The sequence below is a fragment of the Anopheles nili genome, chromosome 3 (genome assembly GCF_943737925.1).
Source record: "Anopheles nili chromosome 3, idAnoNiliSN_F5_01, whole genome shotgun sequence".
Taxonomy (NCBI): Eukaryota; Metazoa; Arthropoda; class Insecta; order Diptera; family Culicidae; genus Anopheles; species Anopheles nili.
In genome coordinates, this window is record NC_071292.1 from 10,526,689 (window position 1) to 10,546,396 (window position 19,708).

A 19,708-nucleotide genomic window follows, 5' to 3' on the forward strand; every position below is an offset into this window, starting at 1 on the left:
CGCGTTGCTCTATATCGAGTGTTTTCGTTCCCGTCCAGCGACCGCAATCCATCCGAAGAGCAAGGGCTAGCGATGAGCTTACCGGGATACCAACGGTAAGCAGAAGCGTGTGCGTGCCTATCGACCGCGGCGTGTTCAGCCGGCAAAACGGGCGGTTTGGGGCTGTCCAGCGATAACTTTGCTCTGCAGGTGATACGATATTTTCACGTCGTCCCTGTTAGTTCGCGCGCTGTGTTCTAGACTAGCCAGAGTGACCGATGCAGGACTCGTTACCTGGGTCAAGCATAAATCGGTAGTTTTGTATCGTATTCCACAACGGTGTATCGAAACATCCGGGCCAAGGGCGAGTTGCAGTTCTGTGCGGGTTCGACTAGTCTGTGTCAGGAAACAGAGGGTGCCGATTAACGAACACGATTTCCTAATTAACCCCTTGCGAGCCAACGTTCTGCGTGCTTGCCTACCATGAGTGACGCTTACCTGACCAAGGAGCATCTAGCGGGGTTCGATAATTATAAGGTAAGGACGCTTAACAGTTACATAAGGTTCATTTTCTGTATATTTGTTCCCAAAGAATGAAGTAAATCGTTGGCAGAGACGGAGTGGCAATTTCTTCCACACCTCGAGGTCATCGTAGCATCTCCCTAAACTATGTAGTTCTATATCAGCTGGTACGCAAAGGGCACAACACAGGCGCGGTACAATCTGTCGCGTACGATATCGACCAAATATCGTCCTGCTTCTGTACTTTTATGTTTTCTAGTGTCTATTTTTAGTAAAAAAAATCGTCTATTCCGCCGCATTCATAGTCACACGTCTCTAGGGAACTGTTGTTCATTGCTTTAAGTTCTTTCAACAAGTAGAAAAAAAATGTGCGTAGAGGAGCACATCACATATTTATGTTCTTTTCCTTTAGAATTGAAATATTCGGTATCAGATTATCCTCTAAATAATCATGCTTTTTTCTTAAATTTTTTTAGTACAATGCTAAGGATACGTCGCCCCTCAGTATTTATCTTATGCATCCGTTTTGGAATTGGCTCGTAGAGGTAAGTGGCCATACACCCGTGCGTCCCGTTCATAGACACCGTTTTGCTACGCCCATTTAAAATCGAACGTTGCAGTTCAGTTTCGGCTCAAATAGTATTTTGAAGAAACTCCGCTTCTTTCTTATCATTGATAAGACATGTCTGGTATGTCGTGTCTTATCGTTTTTTCAGTGCGATAGACAACACTTAAAAAAAGTACCGAAAGTGTCGTATTCATCCAAAAAAACTGAACCGAAGAGGTCGATTGCATCATATATAAAACCTAACACAATTACGCACCTCTTTCCCCGTTCACTGATAAGCGAAGTAATAATATTTGTTGCTTAAAAAATTGATTATCGATTTATAATCTAACATGTTGAATGACAAGCGTTACATTTCCAGTTCACTTTAATAACGTATTTCAACCCTCCCAATATTTTGCAGTATTTTCCGAAATGGATCGCACCGAATGTGATGACGTTTGCAGGCTTCCTGTTCACAGTGGCCAACTTCGTGCTACTGTCTTGGTACGATTGGGGTTTCTGGGCGAGCACGGAACTGGAAAACACGACGCCGGTACCGAACTGGTTCTGGGCGCTTGCAGCAGTAAACATTTTTCTCGCCTACACGCTTGATGGCATTGATGGCAAGCAAGCGCGAAGAATCAAGCTCTCCGGTCCGCTAGGCGAGCTGTTTGATCACGGGCTTGATTCGTACTCGGCATTCTTCATCCCGGCATGCCTGTACAGTATTTTCGGACGCGGCCCTACATCAGTACCGCCGATACGAATGTACTACATTATGTGGACGATTTTCTTCAATTTCTATCTCTCGCACTGGGAAAAGTATAACACGGGCGTGTTGTATTTGCCCTGGGGCTACGATCTTGGCATGTGGGTAAGTAAATGGATTTTCTCGCTGCGTTTGTTACCTAACATTCTTTATATATTATTCTTCTCCGTATTGCTTTCGCGCAGGGCTCCGTGTTGATGTACCTAGCTACGTGGATGTTTGGCTATCAACTGTGGAAAGTATCCCTTCCATGGGGTATCTCAGCGGGTCAGTTGATGGAGCTGTGTCTGCACGTGAGCGCCATGTCGAACCTGCCGATGGTGGTGTATAATATGTACCGATCATACAAGGATCGTACCGGCAAAATGCGCACGATGAAGGAAGCGATGAGACCACTTTTCACGTACGGCACCTTCATGTTTGTGTGCCTACTGTGGGTGTTTGTGTCCCCCAACGACATCATGAACCGTGATCCACGAGCAGTGTACATCATGACAGGGACGATTTTTAGCAATATAAGCGTAAGCATGTTCTGGGCGTTTTCGACGTTGAGCGTACAATTATTTCAACTTTATTTTTCAGTGCCGATTAATTGTGTCGCAAATGTCTAACACGACGGCAGAAACGTTCAACTGGATGACAGGTGCGCTTTGCGGAGCCATTCTAATGAGCCTCACAATGCCCTTGCTTGAAAGGCCATTGCTATACTTACTCGTACTCGGGTCGTCATTCGCTCATTGGCATTACGGCAGTGGAGTGGTAAGTTTTATCGTAAAAGAAAGCTTGCTGAACGAATTATTCGATTGCACATGAATTTAAATCATTTTTTATTCTCATTTTTGTCAGGTACAACAAATGTGCACACATTTTAACCGACGCTGCTTTATGGTAACAAAACCGACCGAATCCAAAGAATAGGAGGCACTGCTGTGCGATGTCTAGCTCTGAGCGTCCTGTGCAACGTCAATTGCCAATACGGGTCTTTGCGGACTTCCTAACGGGTTGCTAGACTGCTAGATGCCTCGAATGCTAACCAAACGGCTTATTGTTGTCTGCATGTTGACTTTTCTCCACAATCAATGGTCTTCTCTAATCTTGTCGCCCCGCTGCAGAGGTCATAATCACATTGCATTTTTTTAAATGGTCTTAATGAATGTGACATCGTACACACTTTTAAATGATACTTCATGTTTGGTGTTTAAGTACCTAAGAGCGAACCACAATACTTCTTGAGCAGTCGAATGGCAAAAATCTAATGTGGAACTAACGGTTAACTTTCTCCGGATTGAATCGTAACGATCATTGACTAACCCAGTGAAAATATTTGTACTTGAAGGCCCGGCCACATACGTAGGGGTCCAGCACCATAATCGTCAGTGATTAGAGATCAGAAACACGTTGAAGATAAATCGATGGTTCTGGTGCACACGCCGATACTGCTACTGAAATATCACGACGGCACCTATCTCTTATCTATATACCTCACAGTTTACTATTGCTCCGTACTCTATACCGATGGTTTACTCACACATATTCTGTATATTAGTCAGTCCCGACATCACATGTACGCAAGGACTGAAGGGACGCTCCATACCCGCTAGCATAGTTTTCCCAAAGAACTAACTTAAAGTCATAACCGAAAGCAGCTTCCTTGATCGACGTGTCTCTTCGTTCGCCGCTTCGTTCTTCCTTGTGCAAGCCGTGTTACATCTTCGTATTTAGTACAACTAAACTCACCACTAACTTGATAGCTCTAACGTATTACTGTATATATTGCTCGCGTAAGGAAATATACATTAACAAAGTGAATTGTGTTCGATTCCAGGACCGGGCGGGGTTTTTTTTCTGCTAGAAATGTAACTATCGCCATATCGACGTCGATTAAGAATCGAGCCCGATAGATGCGGAATTGGAACGTGTACTGCGCCAGTGCAGCTGCTCCGCGATATTAACGTAATGCTGTGCCGTGACATATTTGTATAGTGTATTTTGCATAGACGCAATTTTTGCATTTTATATCTGTGGTGATCTTTCGCCAGTGGGAAGCGGATCACAGGTACTCTAGACCGAGCGCCGATCATTTGAAAGTAGATGGAGGAGAATTGAAATCATCTGCTTATGGGATGTCTGCTTTCAAAGGATTAGTGACGGAGCAGCTAGGATCTCGTTGCACACATGTTAACAGTTCCCGAAAGGAAACAAAACGACAATAACGTGTAGACGGAAAGAGTTGCATCGTAGGGCGCTTGATGGAAATTGTTTACCTCAGGCCTGTTGATTTAATTGCACTATTCAAGCCATACAAATAGGGACTGCTTAGTGAGCAGCGTCGACACAATCGACATACCGTTTGAGAGCCATCTAATATGGCATCACGTGCTGATACGGCATCTGTCGTACACTTAGTATTCAGGAAAGTGGTAAAAAAACGTGATTATTGAAACCAAACAAGCTGGGATTAGATGTTGCTGAAATAAGCACCATCTCTTAGCTTCATGTCCCTCATTTTCATCATTCGATCATTTCATTTTTCATACGATACGTTTCATCTATTATCGCAGTGCCATACTAATTGCTGCATGTTTCGAATTAAGCTAGTAAATTGATTTCAAAAATATGTACAACTAATTTATTTCTTTCATTAATATAACATTATTTGCAAACAGCTTGCGATACATGCACACTGACGGGTTTGACAATTTTACGAAGAACGATAACAGAATCCGGTGAGGGCATCTGCAGGTTCCTAGTATATAGTCCGATAGTTGCGTAAGATACAATGGAATTGTATGATCGTCAAACAAACTACTACATCACAAAAAACTTAGGGACGTCGCTTAATGGTCTAAAGAACGAGAAATAATTGCGGTGAGCAAATCAAAATGTAAGAAATATTATTACTCACACTCAGCATGACAGAGTAAGTAAGTAAGCAGCATGACAGAAGCTACTACCGCAACGTTAAGGATATATGTACATGTGAAGCAAATTATGAGCATAAAGCACATCAGTACCCAGAAAGGTTATATCAGAACGTGAAAGGATAAATCCTTATGTGTATACAGTATGGTGCATAATGCACTTGATCGTTTAAGGGATGCTGCGCTTGGTGCAGACAGAAATGGTATTGTATTTTTTTCGTTTGAAACACGTTTATTATTCCAACCGGCTTCGTTAACAGAACCCAACAAATAACAGACGAATTATGTAACCACGTGCGCTCTTGCGACAACAGTAATTTCGCTCGTTCAATACTCCAATTGTATGGTCTCGAATTCAATAAAAGTGAAAAATAATTTCCAACCCTATTTATATGTTTTTCGAAATTGTATTCATTCAAATATTGATTAAATAAGTGAAACACATCAGCGTCAATAATTTATTCCAAATAGTGGAATACCAATTTTATAATGATGAAATCTTCACCTTGAATTTGGTGGTTAATTATGAAAATCCTTGATGCATCTGGCAGGAGCGTTTTTTGTATCGGCAGATAACACGTTTAGCTACCCTTGAAATGTGCCATCATCGTGTTGCGGTTATTAACGTTCTCCCCAAAATTCAAACGTGTCAATCATGGATGCGTGGTTTTGCGAGAAAATTACTCTACTTTTTGTTTGCAAAAAAGCCACAAAGCTAGAACGATCTCCCCGAACAAGCTGCGCATTCTCCCAAAGAACGAGGTTAATGCCTTGCAAATAAAAACATCCTTGCTGTGGCTGGCAGCGTGTAAAGTGGCAAGGTGGCAAGAAAACTACTCTTTCTGCAGCCCGGTGAAAGCTTTTCTTTCATAATTGACCATCATCTGTAACCAGTTTGTCCGGTAGTCTGCACGCTCATTAACTCAAGGATTCCGTTATGTTCTACGTGAGATTCTGCCCGATGCCCGTTCCCGTTCGGTGCAGCCTTTCTTCGAGGGCGATTCAGTACCACCCTGAAAGTGGTTCATCTTTTGCAGGAGCAACGGGGAATGGTCTTAAGATGCGTTTCGATGGACGTTGATCGAAGCGGTGTGACGCTGACACGAGAAAGTTAGATTATTGCGACACATTTCACTCACCGATCACCGGAAGAGGAAGTTGTCCTGTGAAAGTGTTATGCTAATCGTCGTCTTTTCCATAAATACGGTGTTGGAGCATAATACAGACACCATCGGAATTGTCAAACATCTTTGAGAATTGATAATAAACACGTAATTGAAGCTATTAAACAAGTTACAATGGTTTATCTGTAGACATAATACAAACCATTAATAGACAAATTTCTGTTTGGGGTCATTTTCTATCAAACACTACACTGTACTAATCTAATCAATTTGCACTGTTAAATGATCGTTGAATGAGAGCATTCCTCTGGTGGAGAGAATTTCCCTAGTTAGTTCTTCTCTAATCTCTAATTATTTGTTTACTATTGGCGATCTTTTCAGCGACCAAAACCCGCTCTCTCCCCCATCTCTCGACTCGCGATCGCGATCATCCCCTTAGCATCATCCCCCTAGCGTTTCCATACAACCCGATCGCGCCTCGTAAGATCGAGAATCTCTCGCGGTTTCGAACAAAACTCTCGCGGAGGAGGCCACCCTTAATGCTGAGCATATCTCTTCCCCCTCCGAAGGCTCCCGCGAAGAACTCTCGCGAAGAACCACCCGCTTGGTGTGTATTTTCCTCCGTACGATGCTTGCCCGTCATTTAAACGCTGTCCGTTGCAAGCTGCAGATCGCGCGGTCAGAGAGTGTCGTGTGGTTCGAGTTTCCATCCCGTGGTGCAGGTTCCTAAGGTTCACGAGCTCGCGTTTTCAAGACTCCCAGGCTCAACCTCCACGTATTCGACCTATCGATCGATAGGATCAGAACATTGCGTTGCGTACTGTGGAAAGATGCTACGACTCACGTACGCGCTGCTGCTCTTTGTAGCGCTCGTTGTCGCGGGACCTACGATAAGAAAAGACGAAGCGGCTAATGGCATCACGCCAGCGGTAGAAGCAGAAGTAAAACCCGCAGTAAACGATGAGCCATCCACCGTCGCGAGTGTCACAAAGCCTCCAGCAAGTAGTCCTTCGTCAACGACGACTGCTGCGTCCTCTGTGACAGCGACATCGACAACGGAGAAAATTCCACCCCCAACGACGGCAGCAGCTCCAGCTCCTGTAGTTGCGGGAAATGATCCTCCCGCTCCACCACCACCAATGCTACCCCGCAAGAAGATCACGTTTGATCAACGTCAAGAGGGCAAGTACAACATCCGAGCCGATCTGGAGAACTTCGTGATCATGTTCGTCCCGTCCGACTCGTCATCTGGGGCGTCCCTGCTTGAGCTGCTGATGCGCTCTGCGGACAAAAAGGACGCACACCTCAGTCGCAAGCAGTCTCAGTACCGACGCAAGAACTACAAGGCCCACGGTGGGCTCAAAAAGTCAGCCCAGGTGACACCGGAAGTGATCGTCCTGGACGAAAGCAACCAACGATCGAGCCCACTCGCGGCGGAAGAATTCATCGAAGGCCGCACGCCGTACAAAGTGGACCTCTCGAGCAACGCACGCAGCGTGGAACCATCACCGGGCCGGCTGATCCGTTTTCCGGCCGCGTCAGGTAACTATGCCACTCCGCAAACTGGCCGGGTCTTCGCGACCGATGCCGGTGCCCAAGGGCGAGCCCTGCGAGTCGGCGGTTATGCTAGCACTAACACCCTGGTAGATGCCGCTGGTAGTATTAGCGCCACTAACAACCACATCCTTCCTGGTGATGGGGGCCACCAACTGCTGCTGCCAGTACTGGGACATCCTTTCCCGCTATTGCTTCGCCCGAGCGACGACGATGCCGATGATGGCGCCAGCGCAGGACGCACCGATGGCGGTGACAACGAGCTGGTCGTCGGTGGTTCTGCTACCGCCCACCGACCCCTCCTGGTCGACCATTCTCACCATCCTTCCTCCTTCGACAGCCTAGAGTACGCGCCGTTGCGTTCTGACGTCGACATGACACAGCTTCAGCTCGAGCAGGACGACGAAGGATACGAGGATACCCGGTTCGATGACTTGCAGGAGGACGAAGACCTGGCTGGTTGGGAGGAGTTGCGGCTTCTCGGGGCACAGGAGCAGTGCGGTCCGGATCGAAAGCGGGACAGCTACGGCGTGTGTCAGTTCGTCGAGCCGTAAAGCCTTTACAAACGTAGTGGAGGTACTAGTTAAGCGCTAGGTTATTAAGTACACTAGGTTTAGTTGATCTCTTTTTCCTTCTAACTCACGCCGTCGGAGCATTCGCTACAAAACTGCCCAATCTTACTGTTGCTTATTTATTGATGCCATCGTGCCAAATAAAAGCCATATTCAACTACAACCGTCTTTAGGCGTTATAAATTCTGCTTCTCCACTACGTCATGTAGTAGGCGCTGCATCCTAATCTGACAGCTCACGCCATGTGCGCGAGATAATCTAATGACGTCGCAGATGATTTTGCCTTGGATGCTGTGTGATGCGTTTGTGTATGCACGAAAGAACCACGTATAATCTGATTCTGCCCATCCATACAGGCGGTTCGCTAGAATTTACCCCGGGGACAGATTAGCAGACTTTCTCTCAGGAACACGAAGGAACATGGTCGCGGAATTTGGCCCCAAAGTGTGCGCCCAATACGCCATCGCGCTAGATCCGCCAGCAAACGCGGATTGATTACACGTGAGAGGTTTTTTCAAATAGCAACGATCGCTGGTTCAAGCAAGAAAAAGAACAAACAGAGCCACTGCAAAAGAGAAAGGACCCTCGGGGGTTAGAGACCCGGGAGAAAGAACCAGAAACCGGGCAAACACACACGCAAAAGGAAAGGCCTAACATTGACCGAACGGGCCCACTGGCCACGGGCACCGTCCGGTCGATTCCGTTATATTCCGCGACCTACTTTTCCGGTGAATGTCGTTATCGAGCACATGTCGCATTTGATACGCGGCTGGTTCGCGAATGCGCTCTGCACCATCGATCGATGCCTGTCCGAGGAGGACGATGTTGCGGATTTTTGATTGCGTTTTCTGTGAAAAATTGAAGCCACAGTTTGAGCTATCGTTTTGGTTCTTCGTGGCTTCTTCGCCATGCTTCTTGAAGGCTTTTAAGGCTCTTCAATTAGCATGCATTTCAATCCTATTCGCCAGGGTCATTATAAAACCCCCGCAACTCAACCCGGGCATAGGCAAATCGTCCTCTCACAGTGTCCGGGACTGCTGGCAATAAATGACCAAAGTACCGTTTTCTCCCCACCGGCTTGAAGATCTTCAAAACCCAGGCGCCCAGGTTTTCGTCGTGACAGCTTCCGGGGACTAATTTGTGGCGTCCTAAACTGCGCCCCGAGCGGTCGAGCTTATGGCTTTCTTCCGTCGTCTTCAAGCCTACCACCTCCGGAAGACAGAGGCCTTTGAACGGCGGGCTATTATCTACTATCGCCCAACGATCCGATCCGTCAAACAACCTGTGGAGCTGCACAAAACATACGGAATGATATTCTCCACATGCGGTCGACGGTCGGAAGGGCAGAGCTTTCACGCAGCAAAACAAACCTGGATGGAGGAAAAGCGGCAAAAAACGGTTAGTTTCGTTGACCCCACCGGTGTTAGGGCGAAGGGAGCGCACCTATGGGGTGGGGAGTTGATGTTTAAATGCTGGCCGAGAAGAAGTGGCCCTTGGGGGGGGGGGAAGCTCTGGGCCTGGCACGAGGTAACCTGTTCGGATGCGATGCTCTGCTTTGCTCTTTTTTCGAGGCTTTCTCTCGAAGGTGGAGTAGTGGATGGAGCTTAGGAATCGATGCCATCGATTGGCGTTTCGACTGAGACCTGACCCATAGAGAGCTGGGGACTGGGTGATGCTGGTGATGATCAGTTTGATCAGGCAGGCAGGCAGGTAGCTTGGGAAACAGGCTATGTGGACTTTGTAGAACCGAGCAAACGATTGAATTTTCTTTTTTGGTGAAAGCCTGTGTTCTTTTTTACTTATTTGCAACACAAGTTGAATGTGAAGCTGAGCTATCGAATTGTTATGTAATTTTCTTAAACAGTAGGCTGGATAATTGCAGAATATTTGATCCTTTTTCATGGCCCTTATATGTCGCTTCTGCAGGACACCATTACCGAAAGGTCATTGACTTGGGACTTGGCTGTATGTTCCAAATTTTGCACATTTTTAAACCGACCCGCAGCATGCCATGAAGTGTCACTGTACATAGGCAGCATAGCAGCAAAGTCAGAGTACATAACGAAACCAGAATGCCTCCTCGCGAAAGGCAGCTTTCAACCGCCTGTCGCTCTTTCGGTTTCAACCAGCGGAATTCGCACCGAGAGAACCAAAACGATTTTTATGGCCACTCAAGACCCCGCGAAAGCCGACCGCGATCGAAGAAAGTACACCTCCACCGTGGAGAGAGCGGGACCAAGAAAAACGACCACCGCAGCCTCCGGTTCTTCCAGAGAGGGAACGGGAAATCACAATCATTCTTCCGGGAAACCGGGCCTTGCGAGCTTGGGGTCCACCACTAGAACCTTCACTTCACGTCGGACCTCGCACGGGGCAGCATCTCGGTCCGTTGCGCGGTGACTTGACAGCTTTTTCGTGTGGTACGTGTGTGCCTGATCAGCCCCTAGAGATCATGTGTGGATATCATCGTGCGGTGTTGCGGTTGCTCGTCCTGGTGCTGGCAGTGTCCCGGCTGGATTCGCTGCCCATTTCGAGCATCCTCGACGATGACAGCGACTACGACGACAGCCTTGAGCAGGACTACGATTTGGTGTTTGATCAGCGCCAAAATGGAACGGCCAACGTGCACGTGTCGCTGGATGGCGTGATGTTAGCGGTCCAGATGCCTAAACTACCTCCATCGGCCCTGCTGACTGGTGCATCCTTGCTGGATATGTTCGTATCTTCCTTGGACACGAATGGTGGGCAGGAGGACGAAAGTCAGGAGGACTCGTACGATGGCGTTTCGGGACTAAATTCAAGCGCTTCAAGTTCACAAGCTCCGGCGAAGCTGAGTACCACAAGTACTACAACCACGGAAGCCCCAGCTGTTGGTCCATCACTCAGTGGCTTACCAGTGACGAACAACCTCTTCGGACAAGGACTGTCGTTCCTGTTCAACACGACCCAGGGTGGGTTTCCATTCCGCGCCAACCATCCCGAGATCCCGTTCGTCCTGACGAAGATCGATTCGGGTGAACCTCAACAGCAGCAGCAGCAGCAGGCGGGATCGCCGAAGCGTAAGCATAAACGGAAGTAATTACTGTCGTTCTAATGTTGACCGCGCCGGAAGCCACCGAGCCAAAGGATCGCACACGCAGCTCGGGAGCTAATGGACGAATTGTGTTTGCCATCCTAGGTACAAGAGCCGGCTGGCCAGCATGTTGCGGCCACTGCTGAAGCGAACCGTGCCGGACCGACGCCACCAGCAGCTCTCGTAGAACGGAAGCGCGAACGAAATGACTGAAAATGTAGCAACACCTGCGGAAGACGGTTCGATAGCATTACTCATCTAAGCCGCTTAGTGATCGTAAGGCAAATGCATTTATTGTAGCGTATTATTGTGTTATCGCGCCGATGGCGGGCAGCGTAATAAATATCTGTTAAGTGAGATTCTACTTCACACGTGCGTTTAAAGAAGGGAAGAGGTGTTTAATTTCATTTTCCACTCGCTTCTGCAGCCTTCCAGCATGCTGAAGATGACTCGGTTGCGATGGTGCGATGTGTCAATAATTTCACCGACTCTCGAAGGGGTACTCTTTTGCGCTTCATTCCCAACTTGGGAACTGGTTGTTTACCGTTTCGGCACCCGGGAAAACCTGTTTTATGGGTTTTTTTTTGTGTTGAACGAACGCCAGAAACGCCTCTTGGTGTGTTCGTCTGTTGACAGTTCCCCTTCACTAGAGATAAAAGCAAGAATGAGTCGTTTGTTTAGCCCACTAACCCGCTGATAGTGGCGTGAGAAGAATTGGGTCAAGTTTGGATTTAGCTGCTGGAAATCTATCACCGTATTATGTGCCGGAAATCATACCGTGCTTTGAAGGCTGCATCGCTTTTGTGGGAAATTATCCTCGCTTCACACATTGCTGCACATTTAATTGAATGGGATGGATACAAACTATCTTGCTACATGAGCTGGTTCATGACATTCAAACGTATAGCTTGTACCAAAAAAGTCCTTGGTTTTTCAATGTCCTATTTTTGTCTGTACCCTCCAAAAGCTCTACCCTTGCATTGTCGTTAGATTTAAAATATAATCATCCCCTAAATGACACACCTTTTCCTTCACTTTGTCATGCAAAAACGGCAATGAATTGTTTCAAAAATGATGCTCCAGCTGCCAACGCCATGGTCCTTGAATTTATCGACACAAAAGATCACCAAGATCGCCTCATGCACCGTGAAATCGACGCACATAAACGTCTTAATTAATTTGCACAGGTATTTGAGGTGGAGAGGTTCGTTTTTTTTTGTACCTTTAATTCCCCATCGCTCAGTTAAGGAAGGACATTCAATTTTGCCCGCCGTAAAAGCGAAGTACCCCATTCGAGGTTTACGATCATCCACGCCTCATCCACGGCGATCGTCTTTGCGTGGAGAGGTTCGCGTGTCACGCGCCAACTCGAGTCACCTGCTTTGGGTTTCTCTTTCCACCCGATTCCCGGCGATGGCATTTCTTTGTGTCTCGGGGTCTCTATTTATTTTTTGTGGTCGCCCGTTTCGTGGCGTTTGTGTTGCCGCTCGCACGATCACGAATTTGAAATCGTATTCCCGCTGATCGATACAGTGCAGGGTGTAGTTTTAAGTGTGGAGGATCGTTGAACGATCAGTACTTCAAAATTCAAACACCTATTCAAATTATCAACAACTTTCGAGTCATCCTTTGCAGTGAGCTTTTAAGATCCTCCCGTTCATAGCACGTGTTTGCAGCAGTATTTTCCCCACAAATGCACCTAACGTGCTGACTTCCGATGTGGGAGAGTCGCTTTTTTTCGGCACCAACCGAAAGTGCGTGGTTTTGCTGTTGGCCTTCCAATGCGGTAGGGTTCACCCATTTCCAACCGATCCACCCCATTTCCATTGTCGTCGTGATGGTTGTTTTCCTGACAATGGGGCAGCGCAGGCGAGATCGCCGCATCCGAGCATCAGCCGTCCATGTGCTGCCGAAGTGTGCGGACCCGTGTGTCCCCGTGTGTCCTGCTTGCGTATTTGCGCCTGGAGCCCGCCAGTGCGTGTGCATCGTCTGTCGGTGTGGCGAATGACGCCCTAATCGACGACGCTTAGAGAAGTAGTGCGGTGAAATGTCGGCGGTAAAGCTAAGCGGGGTCGTTTGTGCCACAATTCTAGTGCTCCATTTCACGCTGGTGATCGCTGGGACGTCCCGGTTGCCGGGGAAAGTGAAACGAGAAAGAGACGCCATCGAACGGCTCGAAGATGATGGGCGCAAGGCCGAATCTGGCGACGAGGTTATCTACGACCAACGGCAGGTCAACGGAGAAACGAACATACGGCTGAGCATCAAGAACTTTCAGCTGCAGCTGCCGGAATCGCAACTTGAGCGCTTCCAGAAATCCAACATGGCGCAGCTCATTCGCAACTCCGTGCTGCGTTTGTTGGGGATCGAGTTGAGTGGGGTACCGGAGAAAGATGTCACCACGAGCCGTCCTGAGCAGGTCTCGGAAGAGCAAGAACAGCAGCAACCTGAGGATAGTTCCGGGCAACCGTTGCCGGACATAAGTGCCGCCATGCTGCAGGTCAACGGTAACAATCTGCCCGCCAAGTTTTTCCTTGAGATCAGCGACTTCTTGATGAACACCAATGACAACGACGCGGTGGACGATAAGCGCGTTGAAACGAACCATAACCATCAACAGCAGCTGCAGCAGCAGATGCTTCATCGTCCGCAGCAGCAGTCAGGTCAGCCGCTTTACGCAACGGAGGAGATCAAAATCGAGCGGTTGGAAAATTCGAGCAAGACTAAAAACCAAACCATCACCATCAGCAAGCTGCGGCAACAGTTGGCAACACTGCCAGCGAACGGAAGTGCTCTTGAGACGGTCCAAAAGGAGAACAATCAGAGTAGTAGCGCGTCTCACAATGCCACAGCATCCACGGATCGGTTTGTGCAGACGAAACCGATCCGGCTGGACACGGTGGTGGTGCAGATAAATCAGGACCAACCGAAAACGCTACGGGAGAAGGTTGTTTGGAGGATGCCACCAACCGTCGCAGGACAAGTCTGAAAAGTCCTCCAAAGGCGTGGAAGAGATCACGAAGGTATCAAGAGATGGTGTAGAGACGGAGTAGCTGACCCTGGTAAAGATAACATCAAATCGAGTGCTTGTAATACTGGAATTTATTTAGATAAAAGTCCATCAATACATTGTGAAACTAATAATCAAGAAATAACACCTCTATTACGCTGTTTTTCCATCTTAAGTGCTACTTTCCTGGAACATTATGTTACGAAAAGCTATCACCATAAAATCGAGACTTCATTTTGCAAACGAAAACAGAATATTCTAAACGAAATCGAAATTATCTGTTCAGCCAAATGCGACAGGCTTAGTGGCATCATTATCAGCTGTATTTGGTGTGTTTTTTTATTTTGCTATCATAGCTCACGAGAATTATATCGCTTCTCGCAGACATTAGACAGTATGCCCTAACACTCACTCATCGTTGAACCGATTAAGTACAAATCCTTCGCACTAACGACCACGCCAGGACATCGCGGTTACGATCCCTGTCGGCCGGCAGGCAAGGCAGGCAAATGTTGCCTTCCTGTTCCTCTTTGCTTAACAACTAAACGCCCTTAAATGTTACTACTATGTACAATGGCGCTCCGAAAGAACGGACGGTAATAAGACGAAACGAAATACAGAGAGAAAAACAAATGAAAATGACGCTTAAACACTTACAAACATTCACGATCGAGAAATTGAAACAATAAGTACGACAGACCACCGGACGATACCCCAAAAGTTAACTAACTAAGGCACTACGCGATATTTTTTTTTAAAACAGCCAGCTTCCTTAATCCCAGTCCTTCTGCGCAAATCTACTCTTTCTGCATTGGATCGTAGGCTGGGGTAACGATGAACTTCTTGGAACTGCGTTTGAATCCTGGCAAGCCGTAGCTTCTCACCGACTTGCCACGTTCGACGTGGCCACCGTGGCTAGTTTCGCCCTTCGCACCGGACGTACCGGCAGCAACGTCTTCCAGAATCTTCGTCAGTGGCGCTGAAGAACCACGCAACGATTCCGTAAAACGGCTGTGCCGCGAAATGCCACCGTGGATGTTGATCGGGTTCGACGGGTTCATGCGGCGATGTTGCGTTGGCGAGGTCGACTGTTGAGGAGACAGATAGGGAACATTAACCTTCCAAGATCTACAACTGCCGAGAGCAGCACCACTCACCATTCGATCGAAGTTCATGAAATGCGGACCACCGTGATGAGATGAGTAATGGTGGAATTGATTTTCTGACGTGTTGGCTGACAGGCTGAGATAGAGCGCCTCCAATTCCTGCATCGTAGGACGATGGTCCCGCTGGTGGTAATTGTGCCTTGGGGACCAAGTGTTCTGGTTACCCTTTGAGGCCGAATTCAACAGGAAGTCTCCTCGAAGTCCTCCACCGGTGGTATCGTTGTTGTGATGCAGCGACGTAAGCTCCTGCATGAGATTCTTGCTCATCGAGTGACCGTCAGTCGTGTGCAGCGTGCGGTTGTAGTCACGTGCGATCTTGATGTCGTGCTTCCAGAATTGCTTCTGATCCTTAGGTACCACCGGTGCGACTTCCTTGATCTATAAGATGGGCGAAAAGGGACGATAAGTTCCGTTATCCTTGTCATCGGGAGCAAGTTGCTTCACGAGGATACTTACGATCAAAAATATAACGCCCGCTAGGTAGATGCAGAAGATGTTGAGCAACGTCAAGGACATGCTCATGCACCCGAGGGTGAACAGCTCGAGGCCTTGATTTTCGGAGTAGATTTGGGTTTTGATCAGTGTACCATATCGGGATTCTTCGGACCCGAATAAGAAGTACAAACATGATAGAGCCCACAGCACACCCTAGAAGAGAATCGTGAAGATCGAGATCGTTAAATGATTCGATGGAGATGCATTTCTCATGAATCTTACCGCATTGACGGCTGGAGGAAGAAGCGATGCCGAGATAGCAACACCGACTAGAGAACCGATGTTTTCACCCAAAATGGCGATGGCAACGGCCGCCCCGGAAGGTAACGCAATGGCGATACCGACCAACAACGAGTGGGTTTCGCACCGAGCCAGCATCTCATGTGTGATGCCTTCACCGACGCTGTAGCGATCGTCGATGCTGCAGACGATCAAACCAAAGATGAAACCCACCGACACCGTGAGCATGATACCGATGATCTCGTTCTTCAGACCGATCAGCTGCAGTGATCGTTCCTTAACCACCGTTCCGAAAATGACCGCAATAATTGGGCCCATCAACGGCGAAATCAACATGCTAGCGATGAGAAACACGGAGCTGTCCTCCACCAAACCGAACGCGGCCAGGATGCTGTTGGCGGAAGTATATGAAGATTAGACTGCAGAAGTATTCCTCACGCAAGTGCACCTAAGAACGGCTAACCTACCTGGCTACCGCAAGCATGGAGACGAAATCAAACGACACCTGAGCATCGTGCTTTACTTCCTCCACAATCTGCGCCACGTTCAACCGAGCGCGGACGGTCGATAAGAAGGTGTTCCACCCGCCAGCATCGTTGTTCTTATTCATATCACTCGCTCCACTGAAATGATCGTATTACTTCGTTAGGCTATCGTTCTTGTGGCATCTTCGAGCTCAGTTGCTTACTCTTCCTGATCCTCGGTAACTTCGGGAGGCTGGCTGTAGAGCGTACAGGATGTGATCGAGATGGTGGAATTGAATCGCTGACCAACGCCCCAAGAGCTAAGCATGTAGATGACGTCGTCGCAAATTGGCCCCGACTGGATGGAAAACATGATCTGGAAAATGCAAGCCCCAGCACATGTTAGCGCTTATCCTTCCAAAGGAAGTGCTCTAGCACACGCGACACCTACATGAAATCCGTTCCCCTTGTCCGTCTCGATCCAGGCCGCGGTGTGGATACGCTTCTCGTTGATGATCGTCTTCAGGACCTCCTCCATCGAGGAGTCTCCGGTGAGCGTGAGCTTCTCAGCCGCTTCTTCACGGGCCGTTTTTTCCTTCCGTGCCGAACCGATCAGATCCTTGAACCCGTCCCAGGACTTGCGAAGTGCGGACGCCCGATCGAACGGTTCCGCGAGGAAGTTCGACTTTTTGTCCTTCCCCTTATCACCACCGTCGGCATCTTTGTCGTCGTCCGGTTTGCCCTCGACCGCTTTGGATGGTATTTCTTCGCCGTCCTGATCGATGAACTTGATCGTAGGGGGCCCCGCCGGTTCCGACTTCTTGCTGTCTTCTTCAGACGCATTTATAAAGATGCTGGATCTTGGAATCTAAGCAAGGGTTAAAGAAGAAAGTGGCAGTGGAGTATAGAGTGATCGGAGTAGACCAAAAATGCCACGTCGAGTGTTTAGTCTAGCGTGAGAGAGTGTGAGAAAGCACACGATCAACCGAATACTGGAGCACACATATTTTTGGCGTTTGCCTTGAGAACAGCTAAGCATCTGTTTCTTGCAGCAGTGACACAGTCGCCTCAATTCATGCCTTCGCCGGTGCGGGATGGAAATACAATTTTCGGTTAGACCGGGTTTCGTGGAGTTATTTATAAAACAGGCTGGCACACTCCACACCAATACCGCCATGACAGGCGTGGTTTGGAGCGCCAAAGAAAGTAACACGTGACGATGCCACGCCACGCTGAGCCGGCTTCATGCGTTCTTTAAATAGTGTGTTTTTTTTCCCACTAATCAACATCGCCGATGAAAGAGCCGTCGTGTAGACACCGAGACCGGGAGGATTCAAGTGCAAACTGTTGTTGAAGTGCTGGTTGGACGTAATCCAAAGCATGTCAGCTTTCAGCATGAAATGGCTGTCAAACGATCGGTGATGATCGGTTACTTAAAAGCGGTTTGTTTGGACGCCTCAACGATCGCGTTGTACATGTGTTTGAAAGCGGCATTTCGAGAAGTACGCCACTTCTTGGTATGATCCGCCCGACTCCGGGGGCTTAGCGAAGAAATTATCACAACCTACTGCCCGTTTGTACCAACAAAGTAAGCGTGATAGGGCACTAATCGGAAAGCAAATAGTTGACACTTTTACGCCCTCGACAAAGTAGCTTGAAAGTACGGCGCTTGAATTATTTGTCTCATCGCTGGCAATAGCAGGGGTAATGTAGTAGATTTCTGTTAGTATCTTGGTATTTAACTCAAAAACTGTGCATTGACATGACATAGCTAAACATAACCTTAAAGCCATAATTTATAACCCATAAAGAAGCCAGTCTCAATAGGTACATTCGAATGAAATGAAACAGCTCTCCGGCATGGCTGTACAAGGCCGCCAATGGGCCGACCCTTGCAAGTGCACCAAATAGTACCGCAATCATAATTCACCTGTTTGTTTGGAGTTGCATTTCGTTTTTTCACCTGTTCAAACAGGCGCTCTAGGTCAGAAAACGAATAATAATGTAGCGCACGTTGGCTCATCAACGTGGTCATTTACTGCAACCGGAAGAAGAAACGGAAAAAAATGTTCCAACTCTCAACGGGGCACCAATAAAGCTCAAGTAATTGCTACCACACGCTACCTAACGATTTGCTTCGTTTGTTGGGCGGTTCCTTTCGAATCTTTATCGAAACACGTCAATCGCAACCGGGTGACATAAATGCGGGACGGAAACGGTTCGTTTCTTTCCTGTTTCCTTCCTGTTTTCAAGAGCACTTGGCCGGGGCGAGAATAGCATTATTGCATTGCGACAGCCGGTGACGGGTTGGTAAATTCCAACCATAGTCATTGAGGGCTTCAAAAGAACTGCAAGTGACACATAGCATAGTAGATGACTAAAGGTAGCGTTAGTAGTGGCGTTTTTCGCGCCATTTATGCCACGATGAGCTTGCTTTAATTACAAGACGCCATCACACCCCACAGATCACGCTTTCACCAGCAGGCACACAGGGAAACAAACACCGGAATACAATGAACTCGACCCGCCATCGATAACGCACACTAGCGTCCGTATCAGCGGGATCCTCGAGATGCAAATTGATGATGGGTGTAGTAGATAAAGCGAGACCTTCACATGCCAGCGATGGCGACCATGATTTTCTTCACTCAACTTACCTTTGCCGTCGGTTTCTTGAGCTGCGGCGTCACGAAGGGTTCCGTCTCTTCCGACTTGCCGGGCGGTCGATCGGAGTCCTTTTCATCCTCCGTCGTGGCACTCGCTCCCTTTGCTAATCGATCCTGCTCCTGCCGCCGCAGCTCCCGTTCGTAGCGGGCGGATGGAATATGCACGACGAACAGAATGCCGGCCATTTTACGAAAAGTTCAACGTCCACTATAAATGCTGCAAGAGGGCACGTTTCGTAGGCAACCTTTTAGGCTGGTTGCATCCAAAAAGAGGACCTTTTTAATTGGTCAACGGGCACAGAGCAAGGTCCTTCAGCGGGACTGGGCTTCCGGTTTTACACAGATAAGGACGAAACACCAACGCCAACCGAACACGGTGAGCCTGTATGAGAAGGCGAGAAGAGTGTCATTCGTTTATTCTTAGGCCGGCCAGCGGTGTAAATATAACTGCTGACACGCTGCGACATTCGAAACGCGCAATCGAAAACTGCTGAGAGTGAAACAACTTCTCGCAACGGTTTAGGCTGCACGTGTGCTCCAGATTTCGTTCACTTTCGTCGCTCCAGCTTACCCGGCCCTCCCTAGGCCTTTCTTCCGTACTTA

At 48.1% G+C, this 19,708-nt stretch overlaps 4 protein-coding genes across 4 annotated transcripts; 3 read left to right on the plus strand and 1 right to left on the minus strand.

The window, feature by feature from the left end:
- Window positions 1-462: 462 nt before the first annotated feature.
- LOC128726238 (ethanolaminephosphotransferase 1) lies at window positions 463-2,738 on the plus strand. Its single transcript, XM_053820034.1, has 6 exons — window positions 463-516; window positions 978-1,046; window positions 1,473-1,925; window positions 2,006-2,341; window positions 2,403-2,579; window positions 2,667-2,738. Exons 1-6 carry the CDS (start codon window positions 463-465, stop codon window positions 2,736-2,738), a joined length of 1,161 nt encoding a protein of 386 aa, XP_053676009.1.
- Window positions 2,739-6,695: 3,957 nt separating this feature from the next.
- LOC128722671 (uncharacterized) lies at window positions 6,696-7,973 on the plus strand. The gene has a single exon (XM_053816348.1). The coding sequence runs from the start codon at window positions 6,696-6,698 to the stop codon at window positions 7,971-7,973; it is 1,278 nt and encodes a 425-aa protein (XP_053672323.1).
- Window positions 7,974-10,359: 2,386 nt separating this feature from the next.
- On the plus strand, window positions 10,360-11,251 carry LOC128722675 (uncharacterized). The gene is made up of 2 exons (XM_053816352.1): window positions 10,360-11,066; window positions 11,170-11,251. Exons 1-2 carry the CDS (start codon window positions 10,444-10,446, stop codon window positions 11,249-11,251), a joined length of 705 nt encoding a protein of 234 aa, XP_053672327.1. The 5' UTR covers window positions 10,360-10,443.
- A 2,934-nt stretch (window positions 11,252-14,185) lies between these two features.
- Window positions 14,186-19,291, minus strand: LOC128723985 (uncharacterized). Its single transcript, XM_053817750.1, has 8 exons — window positions 19,097-19,291; window positions 16,891-17,307; window positions 16,664-16,815; window positions 16,443-16,598; window positions 15,958-16,366; window positions 15,697-15,888; window positions 15,232-15,618; window positions 14,186-15,162 (listed from the first exon to the last, which is right to left on the minus strand). The coding sequence occupies exons 1-8, from the start codon at window positions 19,289-19,291 to the stop codon at window positions 14,872-14,874; spliced, it is 2,199 nt and encodes a 732-aa protein (XP_053673725.1). The 3' UTR covers window positions 14,186-14,871.
- Window positions 19,292-19,708: the final 417 nt, after the last annotated feature.

What these genes read in the sequence shown, in the direction of transcription:
- LOC128723985 (XM_053817750.1), bottom strand. Translation starts at nt 19,291, where the DNA reads ATGGCCGGCATTCTGTTCGTCGTGCATATTCCATCCGCCCGCTACGAA. An exon ending in TTCCTCCAGCCGTCAATGCG is followed by an intron (nt 15,889 to 15,957) that starts GTAAGATTCATG and finishes ATTCTCTTCTAG; the next exon opens with GGTGTGCTGTGGGCTCTATC. An exon ending in CGGGCGTTATATTTTTGATC is followed by an intron (nt 15,619 to 15,696) that starts GTAAGTATCCTC and finishes CCCATCTTATAG; the next exon opens with ATCAAGGAAGTCGCACCGGT.
- LOC128726238 (XM_053820034.1), top strand. Translation starts at nt 463, where the DNA reads ATGAGTGACGCTTACCTGACCAAGGAGCATCTAGCGGGGTTCGATAAT. An exon ending in CGGGGTTCGATAATTATAAG is followed by an intron (nt 517 to 977) that starts GTAAGGACGCTT and finishes AAATTTTTTTAG; the next exon opens with TACAATGCTAAGGATACGTC. An exon ending in CGATTTTTAGCAATATAAGC is followed by an intron (nt 2,342 to 2,402) that starts GTAAGCATGTTC and finishes TTTATTTTTCAG; the next exon opens with TGCCGATTAATTGTGTCGCA.
- LOC128722675 (XM_053816352.1), top strand. Translation starts at nt 10,444, where the DNA reads ATGTGTGGATATCATCGTGCGGTGTTGCGGTTGCTCGTCCTGGTGCTG. An exon ending in AAGCGTAAGCATAAACGGAA is followed by an intron (nt 11,067 to 11,169) that starts GTAATTACTGTC and finishes TTGCCATCCTAG; the next exon opens with GTACAAGAGCCGGCTGGCCA.
- LOC128722671 (XM_053816348.1), top strand. Translation starts at nt 6,696, where the DNA reads ATGCTACGACTCACGTACGCGCTGCTGCTCTTTGTAGCGCTCGTTGTC.